This window comes from Brassica oleracea, chromosome C2, assembly GCF_000695525.1.
Source record: "Brassica oleracea var. oleracea cultivar TO1000 chromosome C2, BOL, whole genome shotgun sequence".
NCBI lineage: Eukaryota > Viridiplantae > Streptophyta > Magnoliopsida > Brassicales > Brassicaceae > Brassica > Brassica oleracea.
Genome location: NC_027749.1, coordinates 2,554,449 through 2,575,459, shown reverse-complemented (window position 1 = coordinate 2,575,459; position 21,011 = coordinate 2,554,449). Strand labels below are relative to the sequence as shown.

The window sequence follows — 21,011 nt, the reverse complement described above, 5'->3', positions numbered from 1 at the left end:
GGGGGGGTGGGGCTTTTAAAGGGTTAAGCTGAGGACTCCTCAGCCATAACTTACAAAAGAATCCAAGACAACATTAATACAAAGTTTGATTGTGTGAGTTGTGAAAATGTAGCTTTTGAAGACAATTATTATGATTGGGAAATTTTAAATTATTATTGATCACACAAGAAGCAAGGACAAAAGGAGTTAAGTAGTACTCAAAACATATCATAATGTAGAAGTAGAAAACAAAACAAACAACAATAACACTTATGCAAACCTCTCAGGAACTAAATAAATGATGTGAATACAATAAAGAATCTTTGACAAAACTTCTTTTAACGGTAGTTTCTGTAGACAGGGCTGTACATGCAGCTCTCTGCAAACTTCACCAGATCTTTTGGACGTGGCAGGTTCGATGCCAATCCTATACACCACAAATATTTATATCATCAGCCCCCAGTTTCTTTGATAAAGTCAAAGACAGTTTCATTAACGAGTGTAAATGAATAGAGAACTAACCAAGCTCATAGGTTTTGGCGGCAACACTGGCTGCAATGTTAGCAGAGATCTCTCTGATGTTTGAGAATGGCGGGTAGATCAAACCGTTGGCGAAATTCTCTTCTGTGACTTGAGCGGCCAATGCTTCAGCTGTTAATATAACAAAGAGATGTTTGAGTAAAGTGTACATATATCGATCAAGAGTTCACAAGTTCTAAACAACTTGCTACATCTTATGGTCTAGTGGACAGAATATGTTTAAAGGAAGTGATTTATACTTACAAGCTGCAAGGAGCATGTCATCACGGACACGAATGGCGCCGGACATGATCAAACCAAGACCCAGACCCGGGAAAATGTAACAGTTGTTTGCCTGTGAAGTTAAGTAGAGTTGAGCATTAAGGTTGTCACAGAAATACAAATTGATCAGAGAAAACTAATGTTCTAAAAATTGGTTTAGGCGGCAAATCGGATCTAAACAAAACGTTTTTTTTTTTAAATCGGTCTAGGTGTGCGCGTAATCAAAAATCCCCTATATAGGATTTTAATTACTGCCTAGCTATTTTTTTGAACATTGGAGAAAACAATATGGAAATAGCACAAACCTGGCCAGGGAAGTAAGTTTTGCCATCGTACTCAACAGGATCAAAGGGGCTTCCACTTCCAAAGATTGCACGACCCTATTTTTTAAGCACAAGTTATGATCAGACATGAGAGAGATGCATAAAATGCAAACAACACTTTGTTATAATCAGGACATGAATCACATTCAGAGTTCATATGAGAGAAGAATGAAAATACCTTGGTCCATGTGTAAGCCTGTTCCGCGGTACACTCAGCTTGAGAAGTAGGGTTTGAGAGAGCCAGAATCAACGGTGTCTGTAAAAGCCAATACCAGCATTAGAACAATGACATTAATACTTGTCTTTATGAGAGAGAGAGCAAAGAGTAAGAACAAGAAAGGAACCTCGTTGTTGGTAGCCATGGCCTCAACAACTTCCTGTGTGAAAGTTTGACCCACACCAGAGGTTCCAATGAGAACGGTTGGTTTAATTGCCTGTTTTGACAAAAGTTTCAACAAATATTTAATAAAAAAAAAAAACTAAAATCAAGAGAGTTAAATATTAGTTCATTGCTTACATTCACAGCACCAATGAGGTTCTTGACAGGTTCGTGCTCATGCGCCCACGGCTGCTTGAAGTGCTGAAGCGATTCTTTGCGCGAACTAACGATCAGTCCCTTGGAGTCCACGAGCCAAATCTTCTTCCTGGTCTCATCAATGGGAGCTCCAGTCTACAACACAACAAGGATAAGATCAATCACATAGCAAATGTAAGAAACTTCACAAGATCTACTTACCTCTTTAGAGATCTTAAGAGCAATTAGCTCAGCGATACCGGTTCCAGCCTCTCCGGCACCCAAGAACAAGAAGGTATGGTCAGCAAGGCTTTTACCAAGCACCTTCTGAGCAGCAATAAGCCCAGCAAGCACCACGGATGCAGTACCCTGCCAATTAAGCAAAAAGAACAAATAGCATTAGCTCTCTGACACTTGAACCAAAAATGTGAAGAAAGGTATCAATCTTACCTGGATATCGTCGTTGAAGACAAGATGACTCGTGCTGTACTTAGACAGAAGGTCAAATGCATTGTGATTCGCAAAATCTTCAAACTGAAAAGAACAATAAGTATAATGTTATAAACAGAACATCAACAACTCTAACAAAAAAAATCATAGCAGAAGTATATCTTTGAAAATGTAAAAAAAATATATCTAATAAAATGTATTAAAAAATTTAAAAATATATTTTTTGAAACAATATTTTTTCTAAAACATAGATCATTTTGAAACGGAGAGAGTATTTGTTAGCAGAAGTGATCCTATGGCTCACCTGTACCAACACTTTCTCTCCATAGTTCTGCTTCACAGCACACATGAACTCATGTAGAAACTCTGCATATTCCTGGCCAGTTGCTCTCCGCTGTTTAAGGCCAATGTAGAACTCATCATTCAGCAACTTCTCGTTGTTTGTACCCACATCAATGGTGATTGGAAGGCACTGCATTTAAAACCAGGTTTTGCGTTTAAGATCACACATTTACTAGAATAATCAATCAATTGGAACCAATAGTCCTATTGCAGCTAGTGTTCTAATGCTTACAGCTGATGGACGGATTCCTCCCAAAGCAGTGTAAAGAGAAAGCTTCCCCACTGGAATTCCCATTCCCTGGCAACCAAGATCTCCCAAACCGAGAATGCGCTCACCATCAGTAACAACAATAACTTGAATACCTCTCTGAGGCCAGTTCTTCAACACTTCAAGAATCTTGCCCCTAAAGAACATAAAATTCACTTTTAGTTGTCTCAAATAAACGAAATGAAAGTGACACGGCAATGAGATTAAAATTAAAACACATACTTCTCTTTCAAGCTGATGTAGAGACCCTGCGGCTTCCTGAAAATGCTACCATACTTCTGGCAAGCCTCACCAACTGTTGGCGTGTACACAACTGGAAGCAACTCCTCCACGTTATCAATCAAAAGCTTGTAGAACAACCTCTCGTTCCTTTCCTGAAAGATTCGGATACATGAGCTACAAATCTTTTGGACACATATTCTCTACTACTAAACATGAGGGAACAATGAATCACCTGAAGATCCATGAGGGCCATGTAACGCTGTAGAGGTACAGTGTACTGGCGCAGATTATGCATCAGCTTCCTCTCCTAATCAACACAACAAAACCACAAGTTAACACACAAACAAACCCAAAATCAAAGGTAGTTCTTTTTGCAATGTTCAAAAAATAGCTAGGAGTTTAGATGACTATCCTTAACGACTATTGATATATTTATTATTACTTGTGTCTAATTATAAAATTATTTTGATGAATTAAAAAAATTAGATATACAAAAAGAAATTAGACTATTTTATGAATATGCACTAACATTATTGCTTGATTAAACAGATTGTGCCTAATTTAGAAGACCAAATTTAACTCGATTTAGAACTGTTTAAACCAATTTAAATCGCATAATTTGATTTTAAGAAAAATTGTTTCAGATATAACCCGACCTATTTTCAGAACATTGCTTTTTTTTGTATATAAATCACAAGAAAGTCACCTGAACTTCCTGGCTTAAGACAACAGGGGGAAGAAGACCAGTCAAGTAATGAGCATCTCTCTCTTTGTCAGTGAAAGCAAGTCCCTTGTTGTATCTCGGGTCACGCATCAACGAGTATCCACTGTAACAGAGTTTCATTTCCACAATTAAGTTTCTTTAAAATATATTTCTTATTAATTTTTTTTTTTTGATCAACAAAAAAAAAAAAATTCTTAATAAGATTTATAAGGTCGTTGAATGAAGAGTCATTAACCTGGCGACGGAGGAAACCCAAGGAGTGACGAGCTGATCCAAAGTGGCTAGATCCTCACCGTAGACGTCGGAGATCCCACCTCCCACGCCGGATCTGTTGTCGGAAACAACGTCGCATGGTACTTCAGCTGGAGTACTTCCCATATCGAATTTGCAAGCTTTACGGAGGAAAGTGATGAATATATTGATTGGTTGATATTTTGTAATGAATGATGAAACTCAGAAGAGGAAGGTGGTGGATTTATATAGGCCCGATGAGGAAAATGACCATTTTCTAATTACAAATATGAAAAGTCGTTAAGAAAGTCAAAACGAGAAGAACGTGGACGGAGCATCCTCGTGTAGGTAGTAGGTCCCTCTCTTCTTCCACTAGGACCATTACCTCTCTTATTTTTTTGTTGCTCTTGTTGTAATATTTTTTTATCTCGTTTATTTATTTAAACAACTACACCAAAATCAGATTCAATTTAGACTAATGATAACTGCAAGCGGGTTTGTGCATTATGGTATGTCTAGTGAAATAGAGTATACAGATTACATATAGTTCCATTCATTTATGTTCTACTTATGTGACTAAACTTTGTAAGATGTGGATTTTCTTTTTCAAAAAAAAAAAGAAATAATAATATAGATCGAGAAAATAAGATAAAAGTAGTGTCCATTAGATAATATGCATTATTATGTCTCTGTAAATAGTTCAAATGAATGGTCCTTGAGAGGGATCTATCTTGTAATGGGAAGAAACAAAAAATGGCAAAACGCAATGATAGAATACGAGGCTTTTGTAAACTTGGTGCTATTGTACAATTTTAAATCGTGTTAAATAGATGGTCTTTTCCCCCTTTTTTTTTTTTTTGATACAATGCGATGTTTAAGATGATAATAATTGAATTGAGTGACAATTCAGAGAAGAATATTTCATTATTGTATTCGAGTCTGCAGAGAGTTGTTAAAGGATCAAATTTGGCAGCCGGACCATCTTCATCGATTGGGATCATATTATTCTTTCTTTGTGAACAATTCATTTGACATGTAGTCATTTACAAAAAGAAAAAAAAATCATTTGACATGTACGAAAGAATGTGGATTCCCATCATCAGAAGTTACAAAAACGTAGCCGCTCGCCTTTTGTTGTTGCCACTCTCTGACTTTTCAATTTGACCAGTATATTTCTTATTTTATCTCTTTGTGTTTGTTCGGTCCAAACCTATTTTCTTGTGTTTATACAAAACAAAGTAAACTAATATGTGCCAAAGACGCGTCTATAGTCCATAAAAGCTCATTTTCTAGAACATGACGAATCCTCTTGACTCCAACCAAATATGCGACTTTTTTCACCATCACCAACTCCTACGTTTTCAAGATTTACCTTTTATTTCATTTGTTGACCTTTTACTTTTAATTTTTTATATATTTGATATTTTATACAAAGATAGATGATGGTTTTTGTTCGATAAGCACTACGAGCAAAGAATAAAAAAGCTTACTGAAAGCGAAAGGTACTAAAAACTCGGAAGTTTTCATTAGCATCAATCAAATTCAAGAATTTTAGCATAATCTTCTTATCTCTGTATAACACACAAAAACAGTATCTATCGTTTCCTCAGGCTCTCACTAAAAATGCCCATTATAATAAGATAGATTAAAACAAATGCGAGAAACCAAAATGTTTGCCTCTCGTATAGTCCCCATGGCGGGCTCATGTGTTCATACTGCTCTTCTCACGAGAAGCCATCTACATATCGTCGTCTTCTCTGGCTATGATCCGTTGATGTAGTCAAGCAGAAGCCTATCGAGCTCAAAATGTTGACACAGAAGTTTCTGCAGCATCAACAATAAGACCATCTCTTTAAGGCATTTCATCAAAAAAAAAAAAAAACCATAAGAGAAGTAATGCAACCGTTGAAATCTACTTATGGAAAGAAGCATGTAACCTTGGTTACGGGTAAAGACGGTGCAGCGTCAACATAAAAGTCTGGGAACCGATGAACTTCTACACCCTTTTCATACAATATGTATGTTGGAAGCTGAGACATTCCACCTATATATATGTATATTACACAAACACATCAGTTCCTTTACACAACAGAGTCTCACTGTGTTTCTTTGAGTTTGTGAAGGACAATTACCGGCAAGAGATATTCCGAACTTTGATGCAGCATTAGGGAAAAGTCCAAGGTCTATGGTTCCAAAAGACAAAAGACTATTCGAGTACCTGAAGAATTGAACAAGTGTGTGAGTGTGTCTTAAGAGACTAACAGTGAAATGGGGAGATGTTTTTTCTGACGAAAAGCTTACGTGATGGAGAGCTCGGGAAAGCAGCGGCTTGAACGAACACACTTGGATGAACTACATGCATAGAATTCTATCTGCAAAAGGTGTGCAAAGTCACATCATCACAAAAGTATCGTATACTCTCTCCGTTCCACCAAGATTTTAATTTGTTTCACAAAGATACATGTGTTTTCAATGTAACTTTTTAGGTTGTTCACCCATTTTACCCACATTAATTAATACAATTAATATTGAAATAAATTGAATTCGTTTAAAACTATAGTATTAAAAAGGTTATTCTTAAAATGTGTAAGAAGCTCAAAACTTCTATCTTCGTGGAACTTAGGGAGTATCTTCGTGGAACTGACAGAGATATTGCAGATCAGTCTTGTGTCTTTATTGATTGGCCATAAGAAAGAAAAAAAAGGCAAAACTTAAATGCATAACAATAAAGGAGCGTTATACTCCCTCCGTTTCTATATAAGTGTCACTTTGACATTTTTCACACAGATTAAAAAAGTGACGGAAATATATGTAAGTTGATATTAATTATACCTCTCTGGCCAATAGTATTTGAGATAAATAAAATTATTTATAAAATCAAAGAATTGTAAAGTGACACTTTTTCTGTAACAAGAAAAAAATGTTAAAATGACACTTATTATGAAAGTATGTATTTATATCTAGCTTCATAGACACCATTCTATAATGGAAGCTATCTGTAAGCTCTTTCATATTAAGTGTAAGTTGTTGTAGAGAATTTTTTTCGTTTGTGTCGTTTTGGACTTTCAATGCAAAATTTATTAATTTTATTCAACAATTTATTTTTATATCTACTGAAATATGGTTAGGTGTATAGATAATTGTGGTTTTATATAGAAAATATACAAAATTAATTGTTTCCTTAATCTGTGTGCACAAACTGAAAACGACACTTAAAATGAAACGGATGGAGTATTTAAGTTACCTAAAAACTACTGAGTGGTTTTTCAAATGTATCATCTACAATCACAACCTCATCATCTAGCTAGGAAAGAGTAACAACATTATCTACTAGAGGAAGAGAAAGCCAGTTACCACGTACCAACCAGTACTTAGTTGTGGTCCCATCTGATAGCAAATCCTCCAACTGCATAGGTGTCAGCTTCTTCGCAGTTCCTGCAAACAATAAACCAATCTTATAAGAAATGCAACTTCTGATTCCATTCCACAGAAAGCAAAGAACTTGAAAACCTTCACCATACCTAACTTACTAAACGCTGGTTGTTGAGCTAAAAGATACACAACTGCAAAAAAAAAAACGAAACATTCAAATAAAAAACTTAAGCAACATTCAAATCTGCATCTCCCATATGTATAATAAAAACTCGAAAAAAAGCTTTTGTTTTTAATATTTATTAACTGTAAACCAACAAAGGCCCCACCTGAAAAAATGACACAGAACCAGATCCCAACTCGATAATCCATAACCAACGAAACCCCAATAAGAAAGATCTGTTACATCCACAAACAACACTCTGTATCAGCAAAAGTCTCACAAAGATCGTAATCACATAGATCGTAATCACATACCTTAGCATAGAGTAAGCTATCAGCAACGAAAGCCTCCCACGTCTCCTCCCTAACCATCTAATCAACCACAATCGAGAAATCAAGTACGAGACTTTTTTTTTTTTTTTTTTAATTCGATCAAATGCGAAAAGATCAAACCTTTATAGCTGAGAACATGAGGAAGGCTAGAAAGGCTTGGAGTTCTCTGTCGAAGAGGCGGTGAGAGGTGTGGGGTGCGGCGGAGGCGCGGATCGGGAGGTAGGAGAAGAAGGCCATGAAGTGGAGGAAGTAGTAGGGATCTGATACGATCTGGCTCGTTCTTTCGAGTGCTCCTCCTCCTCCTCCTTCACGCTTCTTCTCCATTTTTTTGTGCTTGCGAGTTTCGAAGGGATCGTGGAGAGGTTGCGAGTTAGTTGGAGTCTGAGAAGAAGAGGATGGTTTGAGAAGATAGTGGACGTCACGTCGTTTTTGTGTGGTAAGAAACGGCAAGGTGTTTGTCTGTAGAGGATGTTGGGCATCTCATGTGTTGGTTGGTTTCATTTGTCACACTGAATGTTAGAACCTGACATTTCCGGTATAGGTTCGGTTTATTTCTGTTTTTTTTTTTTGTTTTTCCGGATCTAGAGATATAAGTTCGGTTTGCATACTAAAAAACCGGTTCAATTTTGATTCAGTTATTTCGGTTTTATGTTTGGTTCAGATAACAAAGTCATGGGCATATATATCTAAAACCTGAAAACTGGACCAGAACCAAACCGGAAAAATCTAGACCAAAACAGGACTGAAAATTACAAAAACCCAAACGGTTCCTATATTTCTAAATTCGAAACCGAACCAAGAACCGAATGGATGCCCAAATATTCTGAATATATTTAAAACCCGTCATTTCTCGAACCGATCCTAAAAATGTCCGGTTGCTAAACACCCCAACCCGGATAACCCGAAAAACTGTATAAACCGAACTGACCCAAACGTCCAGCACTAATTTAGCTTCAGCGTTTCGTTTTTCTCTATCATTGCAGCGACCTCTAGAATTAAACATATACAATGCACAAACATTTTCTCATCTTGACAAGGATTGAAAATTCGAATAACAACTACTCTTTTAAATGAAAACGCTTGAAGCAATAATCGGATACCAAAACAGTGGCTTAGAAGAATTCAGGAAGAAGAACACAAGACTATGATTGTTTAATCTTTGATGTTTTGAAGAGTACATATATATCCAATTGAAACTGTTAACTTAATTGTGGATGAAACGAAAAGACAAGAGTGTTCATCACCCTGACAAATAGAAACTGATCTGAGTAACAGAATTAGACCAGCAAAGCAACAGAAAAAAAACAGTGGGGAATCCCATCTCAAATGAATCCATCTTCTTATAGTCTGGGCTCTTCTTATCGAGGCACACTTAGGCCAAGCTCTGCAAGGATCATGATAGATGACAAAATAGATTACCACATTGGCAATCATAAAAAACATAAATTCTATAAGTTGCTTTCAATAAAATAATACAAGAAGAAAGAAAAAAACACCAAGATGGCATATTTCATCTTCAGCCCAATACAAGATTCTTATGACACACCTATTTGTGTCCAAAGAACTTAGATGTCTCTCTCTGCAATCACCAATAGTTCAACAAAAAGGACTAGTCCAGTACACTAAATGGAAACTCTGAAAACCGCAATAGATCATAATAATTTATTAAGTTCCCTGAGCTATCCAACTAAAGCAATCTCCTATACTACCATTAGCAAGATCAAACGAGAAAGAGGAGAAATAAAAGCTCTAATTTGCTACTGAGAGTATGTAAATCCAAACAAAGAGTAAACCAAAAAAAAAAGATGCTTACAGATATACTAACAAAAGATTAGGAAGAATATCAAACTCCTGGGTTCGAACCGCAGATCATACCCTGAGACAACGACCTTGAATTCATCGAATCGATACCCAGGCACGATGTCAGCCTAGCTGATGCCACCGCGCTGTACAATGGAAGCAGCGACTGAAGCGACCCCAGCTGAGCAATCGGCCTGTCAAAAGTCAAAATTACAAACGAAACCTTTAGAAAAATGCAAACTTGGAGAGAACCCATGAATCATAGAGCTGCAAGAACACTATATCACGGCTCAAATTTTGAAAATGAGAAAGAAAAAAAATAGTCAACCTTGCGAGTCCAGGCGAAGGAGGGACGCCGAGAAACGATGAAGCCGATTTGGGTCGGAGAGAGGGCTTGTTCGTTGCGGATCTAAACATTGAGAACGCTGGTTTGGACAATGATCGACATCGAGAAGCCATTTTTCGCCGATAATGTGAAGCAGGAGGAAGTTTGATTCTGATTCCTAGGTCAAGTGCGAGCAAGAAGACGGGTTTTCACGAGGTTTAACCGGAACGACACCGTTTTAAACAAAAGAAAAGAATAGCAAGATGTGTAACGCCTACTTCCACAAAACCACACAAGGTTTAAACACAACGACACCGTTTTCAATCGAAAGAAAATGGCTAGCTGTGCGACACTACTTCCAAAACACTACACGACGTCTAATCAAGTTTTTCTCTAATACACGTCGCCGTTATTCCGGACGTGTCTCATAGTTTCATACAAGGAATCTCCTGCATGACGTGTATAAGTTAACTGTATATAACATGAAGATCACATAAACTCCAACTGTCGTAACGTAATTCTTATTATTATGGAATCTGTCGGGTCCAATCAAATATCGACGTACGTTGGTTACAGAGACCGACGACATGTCTTGGCTCAGCCGGTGGCGGATAGGATACTTCGAGATCTCCGTCATCGGATCCGTCTCCTCCACCGTCCAAACGCCGACAATTTTCACGTACTCGGTGTCACTTGTAATGTCTACACCGTCCGTGACGCTAGAAGCCACGCTAACTTGCACTTGTCCTGATCGTAAGAAGCCATGCAAGCACATCTTGTTTGTCTTAATCCGAGTTCTTGGCATTCCTCTTGATGACGACAAGTGTCTCCGCCAACGGAGACTCCGGCCATGCCTCCTTTACCGTCTCTTCTCTCTCAGACACCACCTGAATGTCTAGCTACTATCCACATCCAGCACAGTTTCTTCAGCTTCTCTCCACCGCCAATTCTAATTACGGCGATGCTAGCTCCTCCTCATCCACCCATGAACTGGTACTCTCTCTCTTTCATCTTTCCTTATTCCTTAATTTTTTTTTGTGAAATGAAAGTATTCAAAAAATCATTAAAAAATAGCTACAAATTTCTTTTTCTTTTTGTTTGCTTAAAATTTGGAGTTAGACTTAGTTGTGGCTACCTTATTTAATATTGTTTTGAAATTTTGATCAAAGAATTTTTACGATTATTATATCGTTTTTTATATGTAATTTTCCTTTATACAGAATATCTTACATCCATAGATTATTTGTTGAGGTTATAAATATAGGAAAATGAGATGGAAGAAGAAGCAGCAACGTGTCCAATATGTCTAGACGATATTCAGGTCATTCAAAACGTAAACGGTGAATGTGTTGGAGGCGAGGAGGGAGAAAGATCGGTGGTGAAGTGTATGGTTAACCAACAAGAACAAAGTGCATGAAGAATGTATGGTATGCCGTTCACAGTGGCGAGGCAAAAATAGCTATAGAAATAGTCCTAATGTTGGTGGTATAATAAAGAGAATAACAGTAATTGTTACTTGAATCTTGAGGAGGATGATGGGGTTGGCACGAGTCAACGGCCATGTTGAGGGAGTTGAAAATTTGATTGTTATAAGTTGCAAAAAAAGTTTTATTGTTATTTGATGTGTTAATTGTCAATACCATTTGCGCACACGAAAAATTGTCAATACCATTTGAAAAAAATAACATATATATAAGTATTTAACAAGTGCAAGATTGTAGCTATATGTTACTTTGATATAGGTGTCGTGTTGGTTGGTAATTACGGCGTTTTTTTCTGTTTTTTATGTTTTATAGTTAGTATATACGAGAGCAGATTCACGACAATTCTCTCAAATAGATATTTTTAAGTTTTTGCGATAAAAATAGACCTTAAAAACTAAAATAACCAAAATAACATTTTTTATTTTGAAAATTTTAAATTATTTTTGTTTTTAAAAAAAATTAAAATCCTATCTCCAAAACCTCACTACTCAACTCTAAACCCTAAACCTTAAACTCTAAATCTTAAACCTTACCCATTAACTCTAAATTTTAATGCCTAGATTAATTAACCCTAGGGATACAAGTGTATTTATTTATTTTGATAAAAAAAATTTAAGTCTATTTTGGTCATTTTTATTTTTAAGGTTTATATCTGTGACAAAAACCTTTTTAGGTCTATCATAGGGAATTTCTCTTCATTCATTGATACTCTTTTCATTTCAAAAAGATAGATGTTTTAGAAAAAAAATTGTTTCACAAAAATATATATTTTGTATTTTCTATGCAAAAATTGTATACTTCAAAAAAATTAATTGATTTTATTGAATTACTATTGGTTAAAAGATATTGAAAATTGAAAATTGCAAAAAAAAAATATATTTATTATAGTGATTTAATGTGTTTTCTTAATATGTATAAAAATGCTAGATAGTCTATCTTTTTGAAACAGAATGAGTAATATTTTAAGGGGATTTTCAAAAGCATTAAATAAACAATAACAATATAAGAACATATGAATGTATCAAAATTTTGAGATGTACAAAAGTTTTTTCTATTAATTACAGATTTTTAATGGATTTATTTCTTTTATAATTATCCACAGAAAATCTTCAATAAAATAAAGTCTTTAAAGATAGAATAAAATTCCAATTAAATAAAGAACTTATTACAAATGGTGATAATATGACATGGCGCGTGATAAATTATTAACTCATCATGTAAATTTAAAATAACCGTTAAAACGGAACAGCAGAACCGTTGATGTTTAACTTTTCAATTTTTACCAATTCATTACATAACTACGAAAGCGGCAAGACTTTGTCGGAAGAATCTTTATCGAGCAGAAAACGTAGTTGAGCTGAATTTCAGGATCTTCTTATGGCGACACAGACGAGACCCAGTTCGGTTAAGAACGAGCCACGCGATGGATCTTCTTCTCTTGCTTCCAGAGCCAAGATCGATCCGTCTTTTAAGGACAAGAAGAAGATCGCGACCACAAGCAAACCGATCATCTCGGATACCAAACCCAGATCCTCTGTTTCCACCGTCACGGTTAAATCTGAGGTATCAATCTCAAATCCATTGTAGATCGAACTTTTCAATGGGCGATGACAGATCTATAAAGCATCTAGTTACCGCCTAACGATTTCTTGAACATTGATAAATCTCTTTGAATTATGCCGTAAATTCTACACCGTGACGTGATTTCGGATATTTGGGTTTCTAGGTCGATCATACAACCAACTTGTAATATATTTTCTGCAAAAATTTTATGAAGGCAAAGCCCAAGAGCGCTGTAAGCTCGGTGAAATCGATAGCAACAACATCTGCAGCGGCGAGCTTGGCGAAAGGTAAAGTCAAAAGAGAGAAGAAGGTTTATTCGTTAGCCGGACAAAAATATGATCCTCCTGAAGAGGTTAATACATATCTCTAAATATTTGCTCTATCAAGTTTCTTTGTAATCATGTTCTTGATTCTTGGTTTCTCTGTCTTTTGAATTTGCAGAGAGAGCCCTTGAGGATATTCTATGAATCATTATCTAAACAAATACCAGGAAGCGAAATGGCTGAGTTCTGGTAAAACAAAAAAAAAAATATTAACAAGTCTTTATGATAAGCTTAGAGAACAGTTTACTTGGTTCATTTTAACATAAAACTATGTTTCTTGCCAATATTGTGGTTTCTAACAGGCTAATGGAACATGGAATGTTGTCTCCGGAAAAGGCGAAGCGAGCTCACGAGAAAAAGCTAAGGAAGATGAAGCAAATCCGAATGGGAACACCGGTTAAACCGACGCCATCATATTCTAAGAGTAAACCGGAGAGTTCTCAAAGACCGACTGCGTCCAAGAACAACAGTTCAGATGCGAGAAAGAAGAAAAAAGTCGTTGATGATAATGACGATGATGATGATTTCATCCTAAGCCCCAAGAGAAGGAAAGTGTAAACTATACAAATTTAAATGACTCATTTCGTTATTTGGGAAACATATCCAATACTGGATGAGATCAAAACCTTTTAGTTATTTCTTAGTGTTCATCAATAAGTGAGGAAAGATTGTTTATGTATGAATCCTCAGAATGTTGTTTGTGTAGAAGCAAAGAAACATGAGACACAGCTTTAGTAGATTCCTAACCTAACACTTCCCAAAGTCTTTTCAATAGGAATGCGTACGTTGAGCAATTCTTTATACGAATCTCCGTACGACTTTGATAGACTCATAGACTTCATGCTTATTAGAAGCTGATGCTAACTTTGATTACACAGTCTTTTGTACTTATGTTATAACATGTGAAGAAAGCAGAACACCACATATTGTAACAAACAACTCAAGAAAACTATATTAATTAGTACACTAGAATTAGGCTATACCAGTGAACAAACCCTAAAAATACGAACATGGCCGGCTCAACACTGTTACGGGCCCTAGGGTGAAAAATATTTTTTTTTACCCTCTAAAATTTATATTTAGATAATGTTTAAAATGTTTTTAAAATTTAATCAGTAATATTTTGTAATGAAAATAAACTATATACATATCAAATAATTTGGGTCCTTTTCAATTTTATTTGTTATATTTATAATTTTTTATATATAAAAATATATATTATAAAAAAATTGGATCCTTTAATTAGTATTATACGGGGGGACACGGGCTTGGACCCGGGGCGGTCGCACCGCTTGTCCCCCCTAATAAGCCGGCCCTGAATACGAATCCATAACACGTACATACGTCTACAATATGCCCCAACTCAAATTCGTAGTATCATCCATTCAAATTTCCAAACAAATGAAACTATACACAATGAAAGTTCAAAACACACACTTTTAAATATTATCTTAAACAACTTTACATATTATTAGAGGACCTAAAACAACTTTAGTTACACAGACAAAATTATTACCTACAAATCAAAATCAGAACGTTTTGCCTGCAATAACTCGTTTGGAAGTTACTCATCAAGGACACTGTGTGGTTATATCGTGAGCCAGGCAATCGCATGTGACAAACAAGAAGCAGGACTGAAGTTGTGATAGCCAGACACTCAATATCTTCACTATCATTGAATAACTTCTTATATACACTCCTTTTCAAATCATTTTTATAAATGATACAAAATTTTGATAACATCAATTATAAATATATAAAATAAATTATTTTAAATACGTTTTATAGTGCATATAAACATATATCTTGTAGTTAAATTAAGTTGGATAGTTAGTAAATGGGAGTGTTTTGAATGAGAAAGATCGAAATTGATTTAAAAATGTTTTCCAAAATTTGTCATGCTTAACATTCCTCCCATAACTAAACTCGTAGAATTAATGAATCCAAACGCCAACCATTTGCGTGTTTCGGTGACCACTAACTTTGTAAAGCAAACACGTGTTAATTAAGAATTAATGTCCACATACATTGAAAGTTTCTAAAGCAAAAAACGTTTTTATTACGGATGTATTTAATATAGTATTTTAAAAGATTTGTAGTTATTTGATTTTTAATGTTAAAATTATTTTGGATGAATTGTGAATGTTTTTATCACTTTACTTCAAACATTTTATATTTTCAATTTAAATCGTAAGACTTTTTCAGTTAAATAATTACACCAAAATACCTTAAGATAATAACAAATTGATGTCCATTACTTGAAATAATAATCATGGACATAAAATTTATCATTTTAAAAATTTACGTTAAATAACATGTAATTTATCATTTTAATAGTTAAATTTCAAATTAAATATACCCCAGAGTAAATGTCCACATACGTGGTAGTTGTGTAAAGCAAAAACGTGTTATAGTTAAGAGTAAATGTCTTACACCTCGAGGTATTCCATTTTTCTTCCTTTTGGCAATTATGTTGCTCCCCAATGATTCATAAACAAGATATAGTACATCGAGTAGGGAATAAAAACGACCTACCTCCATATCAACTCAAATTTAATCATATTCTTATTCTTCTTAGCTGAGTAAACTTCGATATATATATCAATGTGCTTTATTCTGAAATCAACACACTGAACCACCCCCAAATAATACGATTTTTAATCCCACGAGGAGAACACAAAGCAAGAAAATGTCTCTTTCCTGTATCAAAAGAAGCTGAAGATGAAGATAATGTCATTTTCCAAAAGGCTTATTTTGGATTTTTTTTAAATATTTGGACTTTACAGTCTGTATGCCTAATAATACCATACTTGGAATACATTGATATTTGGTTTTGTCTGCCTATATAATTACAAATAATAATCACCCAAAAATAAAGAAACACAGGTACAATGTTTTCTACCCTTGTTTTTCTATCATTTTGCTAATTATTCATAAATATATTGTTAATTAATTGTTGTCTTTTGAGTACACCTACAAATATATATTAATCTTAGTTATATATGATCACTAGCATTACATCTTGTTTGCATTAATCTTGTTTTCAGTTTCTTAGCATTACAGAACCTTTTATAAAGCTTGCATTAATCTTAGTTATATATGATCACTAGCATATAAAGCTTGCATTAATCTTTCAGTTTCCTAGCATTACAGAACCTTTTATTATGCTGTATTTTGTCTCCAGGAATTTGTATAGTTCTTCCTGGCTCTTGGCTCCGGGGATATTCGATACTCGTCGGCTTAGGATCCCAAATCTGTATCCCTCCTTTGTTATAAATCAAAGCAAGCTTTAGTGTAAAAAATAAGTTATATATGATCACTAGAAAATGAATATACTAGAATTCTTATGCTGAAACGAGCGCCAACGAAACAAACGCCAGCTAGCGTCGTTATTGCAAGTAGTTATGTGTATTTCACAAGAAACCCGTCTTATAGGTACGCAAATACGGCCCCATGATTGAACAAATTGATGTTCTTGAAGTTTCTCTCTTTACATACTTCTTTTCTTTATGTCTCTTTGTGAGATTGGGTTCAACTCTAAACTAATTAATATGCATTGATTGATAGCATTGACCCAAACATGTCTTAGTTATCATTTTACAAGCGTTAAAACTCATTTATAATTGTAATACAAACTCAAATCTTTATTATATGGTATTGGTACATATCCTCCGAAATGAAATCAGTACAATAATCACACTGTTTGATGCGAAGTTTCACACTCCGTGTTCAAAACAAATTTATAATTACTATATTGATTCACGTTAATTTATTATATATTATTCTAGATTGGTTAATTATAACTTTATATATAATGTTAACACGACCAGTTGAAATCATTAGTCTTACCAGTGTATTTCTACTTAAATATTACTGTAGGACCATTAATAAACTATATATAAGTCTGTTTAACCATGATCTTCGATGTATGTACAGTAGAACATCTATAAATTAATACTCGATAAATTAATAATCTCTATAAATTAATAAATTTTGTCCGTCCCAATTTGGGCCGGTGTAAAATATGATAGAAATCGATAAAATAATAAGATAATAATATTTTTAAAACTTCCATGTAAACATATAGTCCCATTAAAATCATAAATTAATAATATATATATATATATATTTTTTTATATAAGTACAAACTAAACATTATATTATTGGTTTTATATTCACGATGAAAATACATCCATTTTTCTTAACATTTTACTATATTTTGATAATATTTAGTAAAATTATATCGAAAACCACATAACAAAATAAAAATATATACCAAATAAGATAATTAACCAATATGAAAGTCGAATATTTTATTTTTTTATAAACAAAATATTCAAAAAATGGATACAATCTAAAAAATGAAACTTTGGTAAATTAATATCTTTATAAATTAATAAAATTCTAAAGTCCCAACATTATTAATTTATAGAGGTTTTACTGTATATATGGTTAAGACGAATTCCTAATTAGCCTTACTTTTGCTTACAACTAAACTAAGAAATGCAACTAGAAAAGTAACGTTTTCGCATGATTATTTCCATGAAATTCAAAATCTGAAGACAATAAATTAAGTATGCAACTAAGTAATATGTTAATTCTAAATCAAAAAGAAAAATGTCATCATGGCTTTATCTTATCTTGTAGATACATCGATTAGCTAGCATGCATATACAAATACGTATATGTGTATGTAAATGCGAATGTATTATATATATCAATGTTCTTGTCATGGTAAAAGACAATTAAATAGTAAAACTTGGGTAAAATTTTCAGTGTCACACAAATAATACAGAAAGGATATATAAATGAATAAATAAAAGCTTGTCGCACCTTGTTCTCCACGGATACAAATTTCATACCCGGCCGGGACAGAGACGTTGGCCTAGTTACTTCAGTATTGTCACTCTGATTGTGGTATCCAAACCCCCAAAGATATCAAAGCAAACAGTGACTGCCAGTGTTTGTTTTATTTATACTAATAAATATATTTATAAAAAATATAGAGTGGGGATCTATACGAAAAAACAAAATAAATATAGAGCCATTGGGTCCATTCCCTTTATTGCATTGTTTTTGTCCCATTCCCTCCACAATTCTAACACGTCCAACTATATTTATGCATTATAAATATTTTGAGTGATTGAGAAGAAATGATAAGACAAAGATTTAAAAAAAAAAAAAAAAAAAAAAAAAGATAAGACAAAGATTTTACCAGCACATTTCTACTTCTTATATCAAAGTTGGGTTCTCTCTCGTTTCTTCATCGCTTCACTAGCTACCCTGTTTCTTTTCTCATTTTGAATAGTTCTCAAACCTTTTTTTTCATCCAGACACTACAAAATATATATTGCGATTCCCTGGCAATTCCCTAGTAAATCGTCATTTTCTAATATTTGCACTAGTCTCAGGATCCAAATGGTTTCATCAGTTTCAAAGAGTACGTCCACTGATGAATACGACGACACCATCCACAAGGAGAGAGTGTCTCATCTTCACAGCCCCTACTCATCAGTGAGTCAAGAGAGCAGAGTAGAGCAAACCGATAATTCTAAGAAGACCAAAAGGGTTAAAGATTCCGGTAGACATCCGGTTTATCACGGCGTGAGGATGAGGAACTGGGGAAAATGGGTTTCAGAGATTCGTGAGCCGAGGAAGAAGTCACGTATCTGGCTCGGAACGTTCCCAACGCCGGAGATGGCGGCGCGTGCACACGACGTGGCGGCTTTGAGCATCAAAGGAAACTCAGCCATACTAAACTTCCCTGAACTTGTTGAGTCATTCCCTAGACCCGTCTCGCTAAGCCCTAGAGACATTCAGACAGCTGCTCTTAAAGCAGCACAGATGGAACCAACGACGTCGTTTACGTCATCATCATCATCTTCTACTTCTTCGCTTGAGTCTCTCGTGTTGGTGATGGACCTCTCGAGGACTGAGTCAGAGGAGCTCGGAGAGATCGTGGAGCTGCCAAGTCTCGGACCGAGTTACGACGTCAACGTAGAAAACGAGTTTGTGTTCTCTGACTCAGTAGACTACTGTTTTTATCCTCCACCGTGGGGAGAGTTGTCGGAGGATAGTTACGGTTACAACCAAGTCTTTTCATGGGATCTCTAACGACGTTTTTACTTAGTTTATTTTTTTGTATTATCATTATTGTAATCATTTTCTTGTTTAATAAGAACCCTAGCTATTTTGTTTTTGATTTCGTGGTGTAAGGGTTTTTTTTGGTGCGTGTGTGAGCTCCATAATGAAATACGTGTACAAAACTCTATTTGTGTTTTTATTTATATTAATATCGGTTTTGTTTTTGAAAATGAAGTGGAAAACGTGATTTTTTTGTAAGTATCATCAAGTGAATAAGCGAAAATAAAAAAAGTCCACTAACTTTATGGTATTGCAATAGTACAAAATCATTAAGAGTTATAAACTGTTGCCTGTTTTTTGTTTTCCTCTTTTAACCATTAATTAATATAAATTAGATTCTCACAATCATTCAATTTTGTTTTGTCGGAATAGTTGGAATGGAGAATTGAGAGCTAGGGTAAAACAAGAAAAAAACACAAAGCGAGGCCAACTTGTCCGAGCTGACGAAAACATTACAAGCCACATATAGGTCTGGGCAAGGATCGGATATCCGGATTTTGAAAGGTATTTGTGATTTGTTTCGTATTTGTATGTCACGGATATCTAATTTTTCGATTTGTTTTGCTTCGGAAAAATACGGATATTCAGAAAAACAGATATACGAAAAATAAATAGATATTTGCGGATGTTTACGAATACTTACGGATATCTAATATGTTTTGATTAATACAAATAGTCTTAAAATTTGATACAAATTTGTTTAGTAAAATATTTTTTTGCATGATATATATGATCAAAGTTAAAAGAAGTAGTGAATCTACATATTTTGTAATTTTTTTGAACTTAGTTAACAATTATAATAACACAAAACTTAAGAAAAAAAAATTGTCATAAATGTGTTTTTTTTCCTTTAATGTAATACTTTTATATAAGTAATAATGTGAATAGAATTTATCAAATCATATGTTAGAATAATAATTATATAATTTTATACAGTAAAAACTTTAAATATAATCAAGATATACATGTATTTTATATATCTCCGGATCGGATCGGATATCCGCTTCCCAAAATTTTAATATTTGTGATTTGCTTCGATTTTAACGGATATTGTTTTTTAGTATTTAATGTGCTTCCAAAGTTTACGGATATCCGGAATTTTTTGATCGAATCGAAACGAATAACGAATTGAATCAAATTTAACGGATAAAATGTCCAGCCCTAGCCACATATATACACACATACATGCAATTAATATATTGAATTTATGGGCTAAAATACATGCGTTATATTGTTATACAACCACTACAAGAAAACAGGGGGATTCTGATGGCCGAAATAGTCATAAATTCGTCGGAATAGACCGATTCCGACGAATTTCTGACGAACCAATTCGTCGGTATCTTTTTGTCGGAAAAAAGTATTCGTCGGAATTTCGTCAGACCTTCCGACGACTTTATGACGAATACCGAGAAATGTCATTCTGACGAACTTCCAACGATATTCCGATGCGGACACACGAGACCAGAGTTCATCGGAAAAACTATATACCGACGGAGAACGTTCCTTGGACTATTCCGTCGAACGTAGTCCTCGGAAAATACCGACGACTATTGTTCGTCGGAAGATACCGACGGACAATGGTTCGTCGGAATTTTTCGAGGAATCCTCTCCGTCGGTATTTTCCGACGAACCATAGTCCGTCGGTATA

The 21,011-nt window shown here is 34.6% G+C and overlaps 6 protein-coding genes across 8 annotated transcripts; 3 read left to right on the top strand and 3 right to left on the bottom strand.

Annotated features, from left to right (window-relative positions):
- Nucleotides 1-134: 134 nt before the first annotated feature.
- On the bottom strand, nt 135-4,115 carry LOC106322470 (NADP-dependent malic enzyme 2-like). The gene is made up of 15 exons (XM_013760496.1): nt 3,859-4,115; nt 3,606-3,726; nt 3,132-3,206; nt 2,900-3,051; nt 2,642-2,813; nt 2,372-2,539; nt 2,068-2,151; nt 1,840-1,986; nt 1,621-1,773; nt 1,448-1,537; nt 1,282-1,359; nt 1,086-1,160; nt 763-853; nt 502-630; nt 135-406 (listed from the first exon to the last, which is right to left on the bottom strand). Exons 1-15 carry the CDS (start codon nt 3,999-4,001, stop codon nt 318-320), a joined length of 1,767 nt encoding a protein of 588 aa, XP_013615950.1. The 5' UTR covers nt 4,002-4,115; the 3' UTR covers nt 135-317.
- Nucleotides 4,116-5,374: 1,259 nt separating this feature from the next.
- Nucleotides 5,375-8,219, bottom strand: LOC106324874 (thioredoxin-related transmembrane protein 2-like). Its single transcript, XM_013762869.1, has 9 exons — nt 7,842-8,219; nt 7,704-7,760; nt 7,556-7,625; nt 7,376-7,417; nt 7,216-7,289; nt 6,156-6,226; nt 5,987-6,072; nt 5,792-5,898; nt 5,375-5,678 (listed from the first exon to the last, which is right to left on the bottom strand). Exons 1-9 carry the CDS (start codon nt 8,043-8,045, stop codon nt 5,616-5,618), a joined length of 774 nt encoding a protein of 257 aa, XP_013618323.1. The 5' UTR covers nt 8,046-8,219; the 3' UTR covers nt 5,375-5,615.
- Nucleotides 8,220-8,848: 629 nt separating this feature from the next.
- Nucleotides 8,849-10,043, bottom strand: LOC106325380. Of its 3 annotated transcripts, none has more exons than XM_013763435.1 (3): nt 9,850-10,043; nt 9,535-9,715; nt 8,849-9,105 (listed from the first exon to the last, which is right to left on the bottom strand). In XM_013763435.1, exons 1-2 carry the CDS (start codon nt 9,978-9,980, stop codon nt 9,565-9,567), a joined length of 282 nt encoding a protein of 93 aa, XP_013618889.1. In that variant the 5' UTR covers nt 9,981-10,043; the 3' UTR covers nt 8,849-9,105; nt 9,535-9,564. The 3 variants fall into 3 exon arrangements, with proteins under 3 accessions (XP_013618889.1, XP_013618890.1, XP_013618891.1); XM_013763436.1 differs by having other exon boundaries at nt 9,547-9,715; XM_013763437.1 differs by having other exon boundaries at nt 9,597-9,715.
- Nucleotides 10,044-10,375: 332 nt separating this feature from the next.
- Nucleotides 10,376-11,366, top strand: LOC106323169 (mitogen-activated protein kinase kinase kinase 1). Its single transcript, XM_013761328.1, is given in 6 exon segments — nt 10,376-10,558; nt 10,560-10,719; nt 10,722-10,760; nt 10,763-10,839; nt 11,111-11,242; nt 11,244-11,366. Coding segments are annotated over 6 exon segments (714 nt in total).
- Nucleotides 11,367-12,616: 1,250 nt separating this feature from the next.
- LOC106322462 lies at nt 12,617-13,969 on the top strand. The gene is made up of 4 exons (XM_013760488.1): nt 12,617-12,893; nt 13,108-13,245; nt 13,335-13,405; nt 13,519-13,969. The coding sequence occupies exons 1-4, from the start codon at nt 12,708-12,710 to the stop codon at nt 13,772-13,774; spliced, it is 651 nt and encodes a 216-aa protein (XP_013615942.1). The 5' UTR covers nt 12,617-12,707; the 3' UTR covers nt 13,775-13,969.
- Nucleotides 13,970-18,398: 4,429 nt separating this feature from the next.
- Nucleotides 18,399-19,486, top strand: LOC106322461 (dehydration-responsive element-binding protein 3-like). Its single transcript, XM_013760487.1, has one exon. The coding sequence runs from the start codon at nt 18,635-18,637 to the stop codon at nt 19,328-19,330; it is 696 nt and encodes a 231-aa protein (XP_013615941.1). The 5' UTR covers nt 18,399-18,634; the 3' UTR covers nt 19,331-19,486.
- The last annotated feature ends 1,525 nt before the right edge of the window (nt 19,487-21,011 follow it).

Bases quoted from the DNA above. Each gene is read 5' to 3' on its own strand.
- LOC106322462 (XM_013760488.1), top strand. From the start codon at position 12,708: ATGGCGACACAGACGAGACCCAGTTCGGTTAAGAACGAGCCACGCGAT. The intron at 12,894-13,107 runs GTATCAATCTCA...AATTTTATGAAG, and splicing joins CCGTCACGGTTAAATCTGAG to GCAAAGCCCAAGAGCGCTGT. The intron at 13,406-13,518 runs GTAAAACAAAAA...GGTTTCTAACAG, and splicing joins AGCGAAATGGCTGAGTTCTG to GCTAATGGAACATGGAATGT.
- LOC106324874 (XM_013762869.1), bottom strand. From the start codon at position 8,045: ATGGAGAAGAAGCGTGAAGGAGGAGGAGGAGGAGCACTCGAAAGAACG. The intron at 7,418-7,555 runs GTGGGGCCTTTG...TTTTTTTTGCAG, and splicing joins GTTCTGTGTCATTTTTTCAG to TTGTGTATCTTTTAGCTCAA. The intron at 7,290-7,375 runs GTATGGTGAAGG...TATTGTTTGCAG, and splicing joins ACCAGCGTTTAGTAAGTTAG to GAACTGCGAAGAAGCTGACA.
- LOC106322461 (XM_013760487.1), top strand. From the start codon at position 18,635: ATGGTTTCATCAGTTTCAAAGAGTACGTCCACTGATGAATACGACGAC.
- LOC106325380 (XM_013763435.1), bottom strand. From the start codon at position 9,980: ATGGCTTCTCGATGTCGATCATTGTCCAAACCAGCGTTCTCAATGTTT. The intron at 9,716-9,849 runs GTTGACTATTTT...GACTTTTGACAG, and splicing joins CCTTCGCCTGGACTCGCAAG to GCCGATTGCTCAGCTGGGGT.
- LOC106322470 (XM_013760496.1), bottom strand. From the start codon at position 4,001: ATGGGAAGTACTCCAGCTGAAGTACCATGCGACGTTGTTTCCGACAAC. The intron at 2,814-2,899 runs GTATGTGTTTTA...TATGTTCTTTAG, and splicing joins TACATCAGCTTGAAAGAGAA to GGGCAAGATTCTTGAAGTGT. The intron at 2,540-2,641 runs GTAAGCATTAGA...TTTTAAATGCAG, and splicing joins GAGGAATCCGTCCATCAGCT to TGCCTTCCAATCACCATTGA.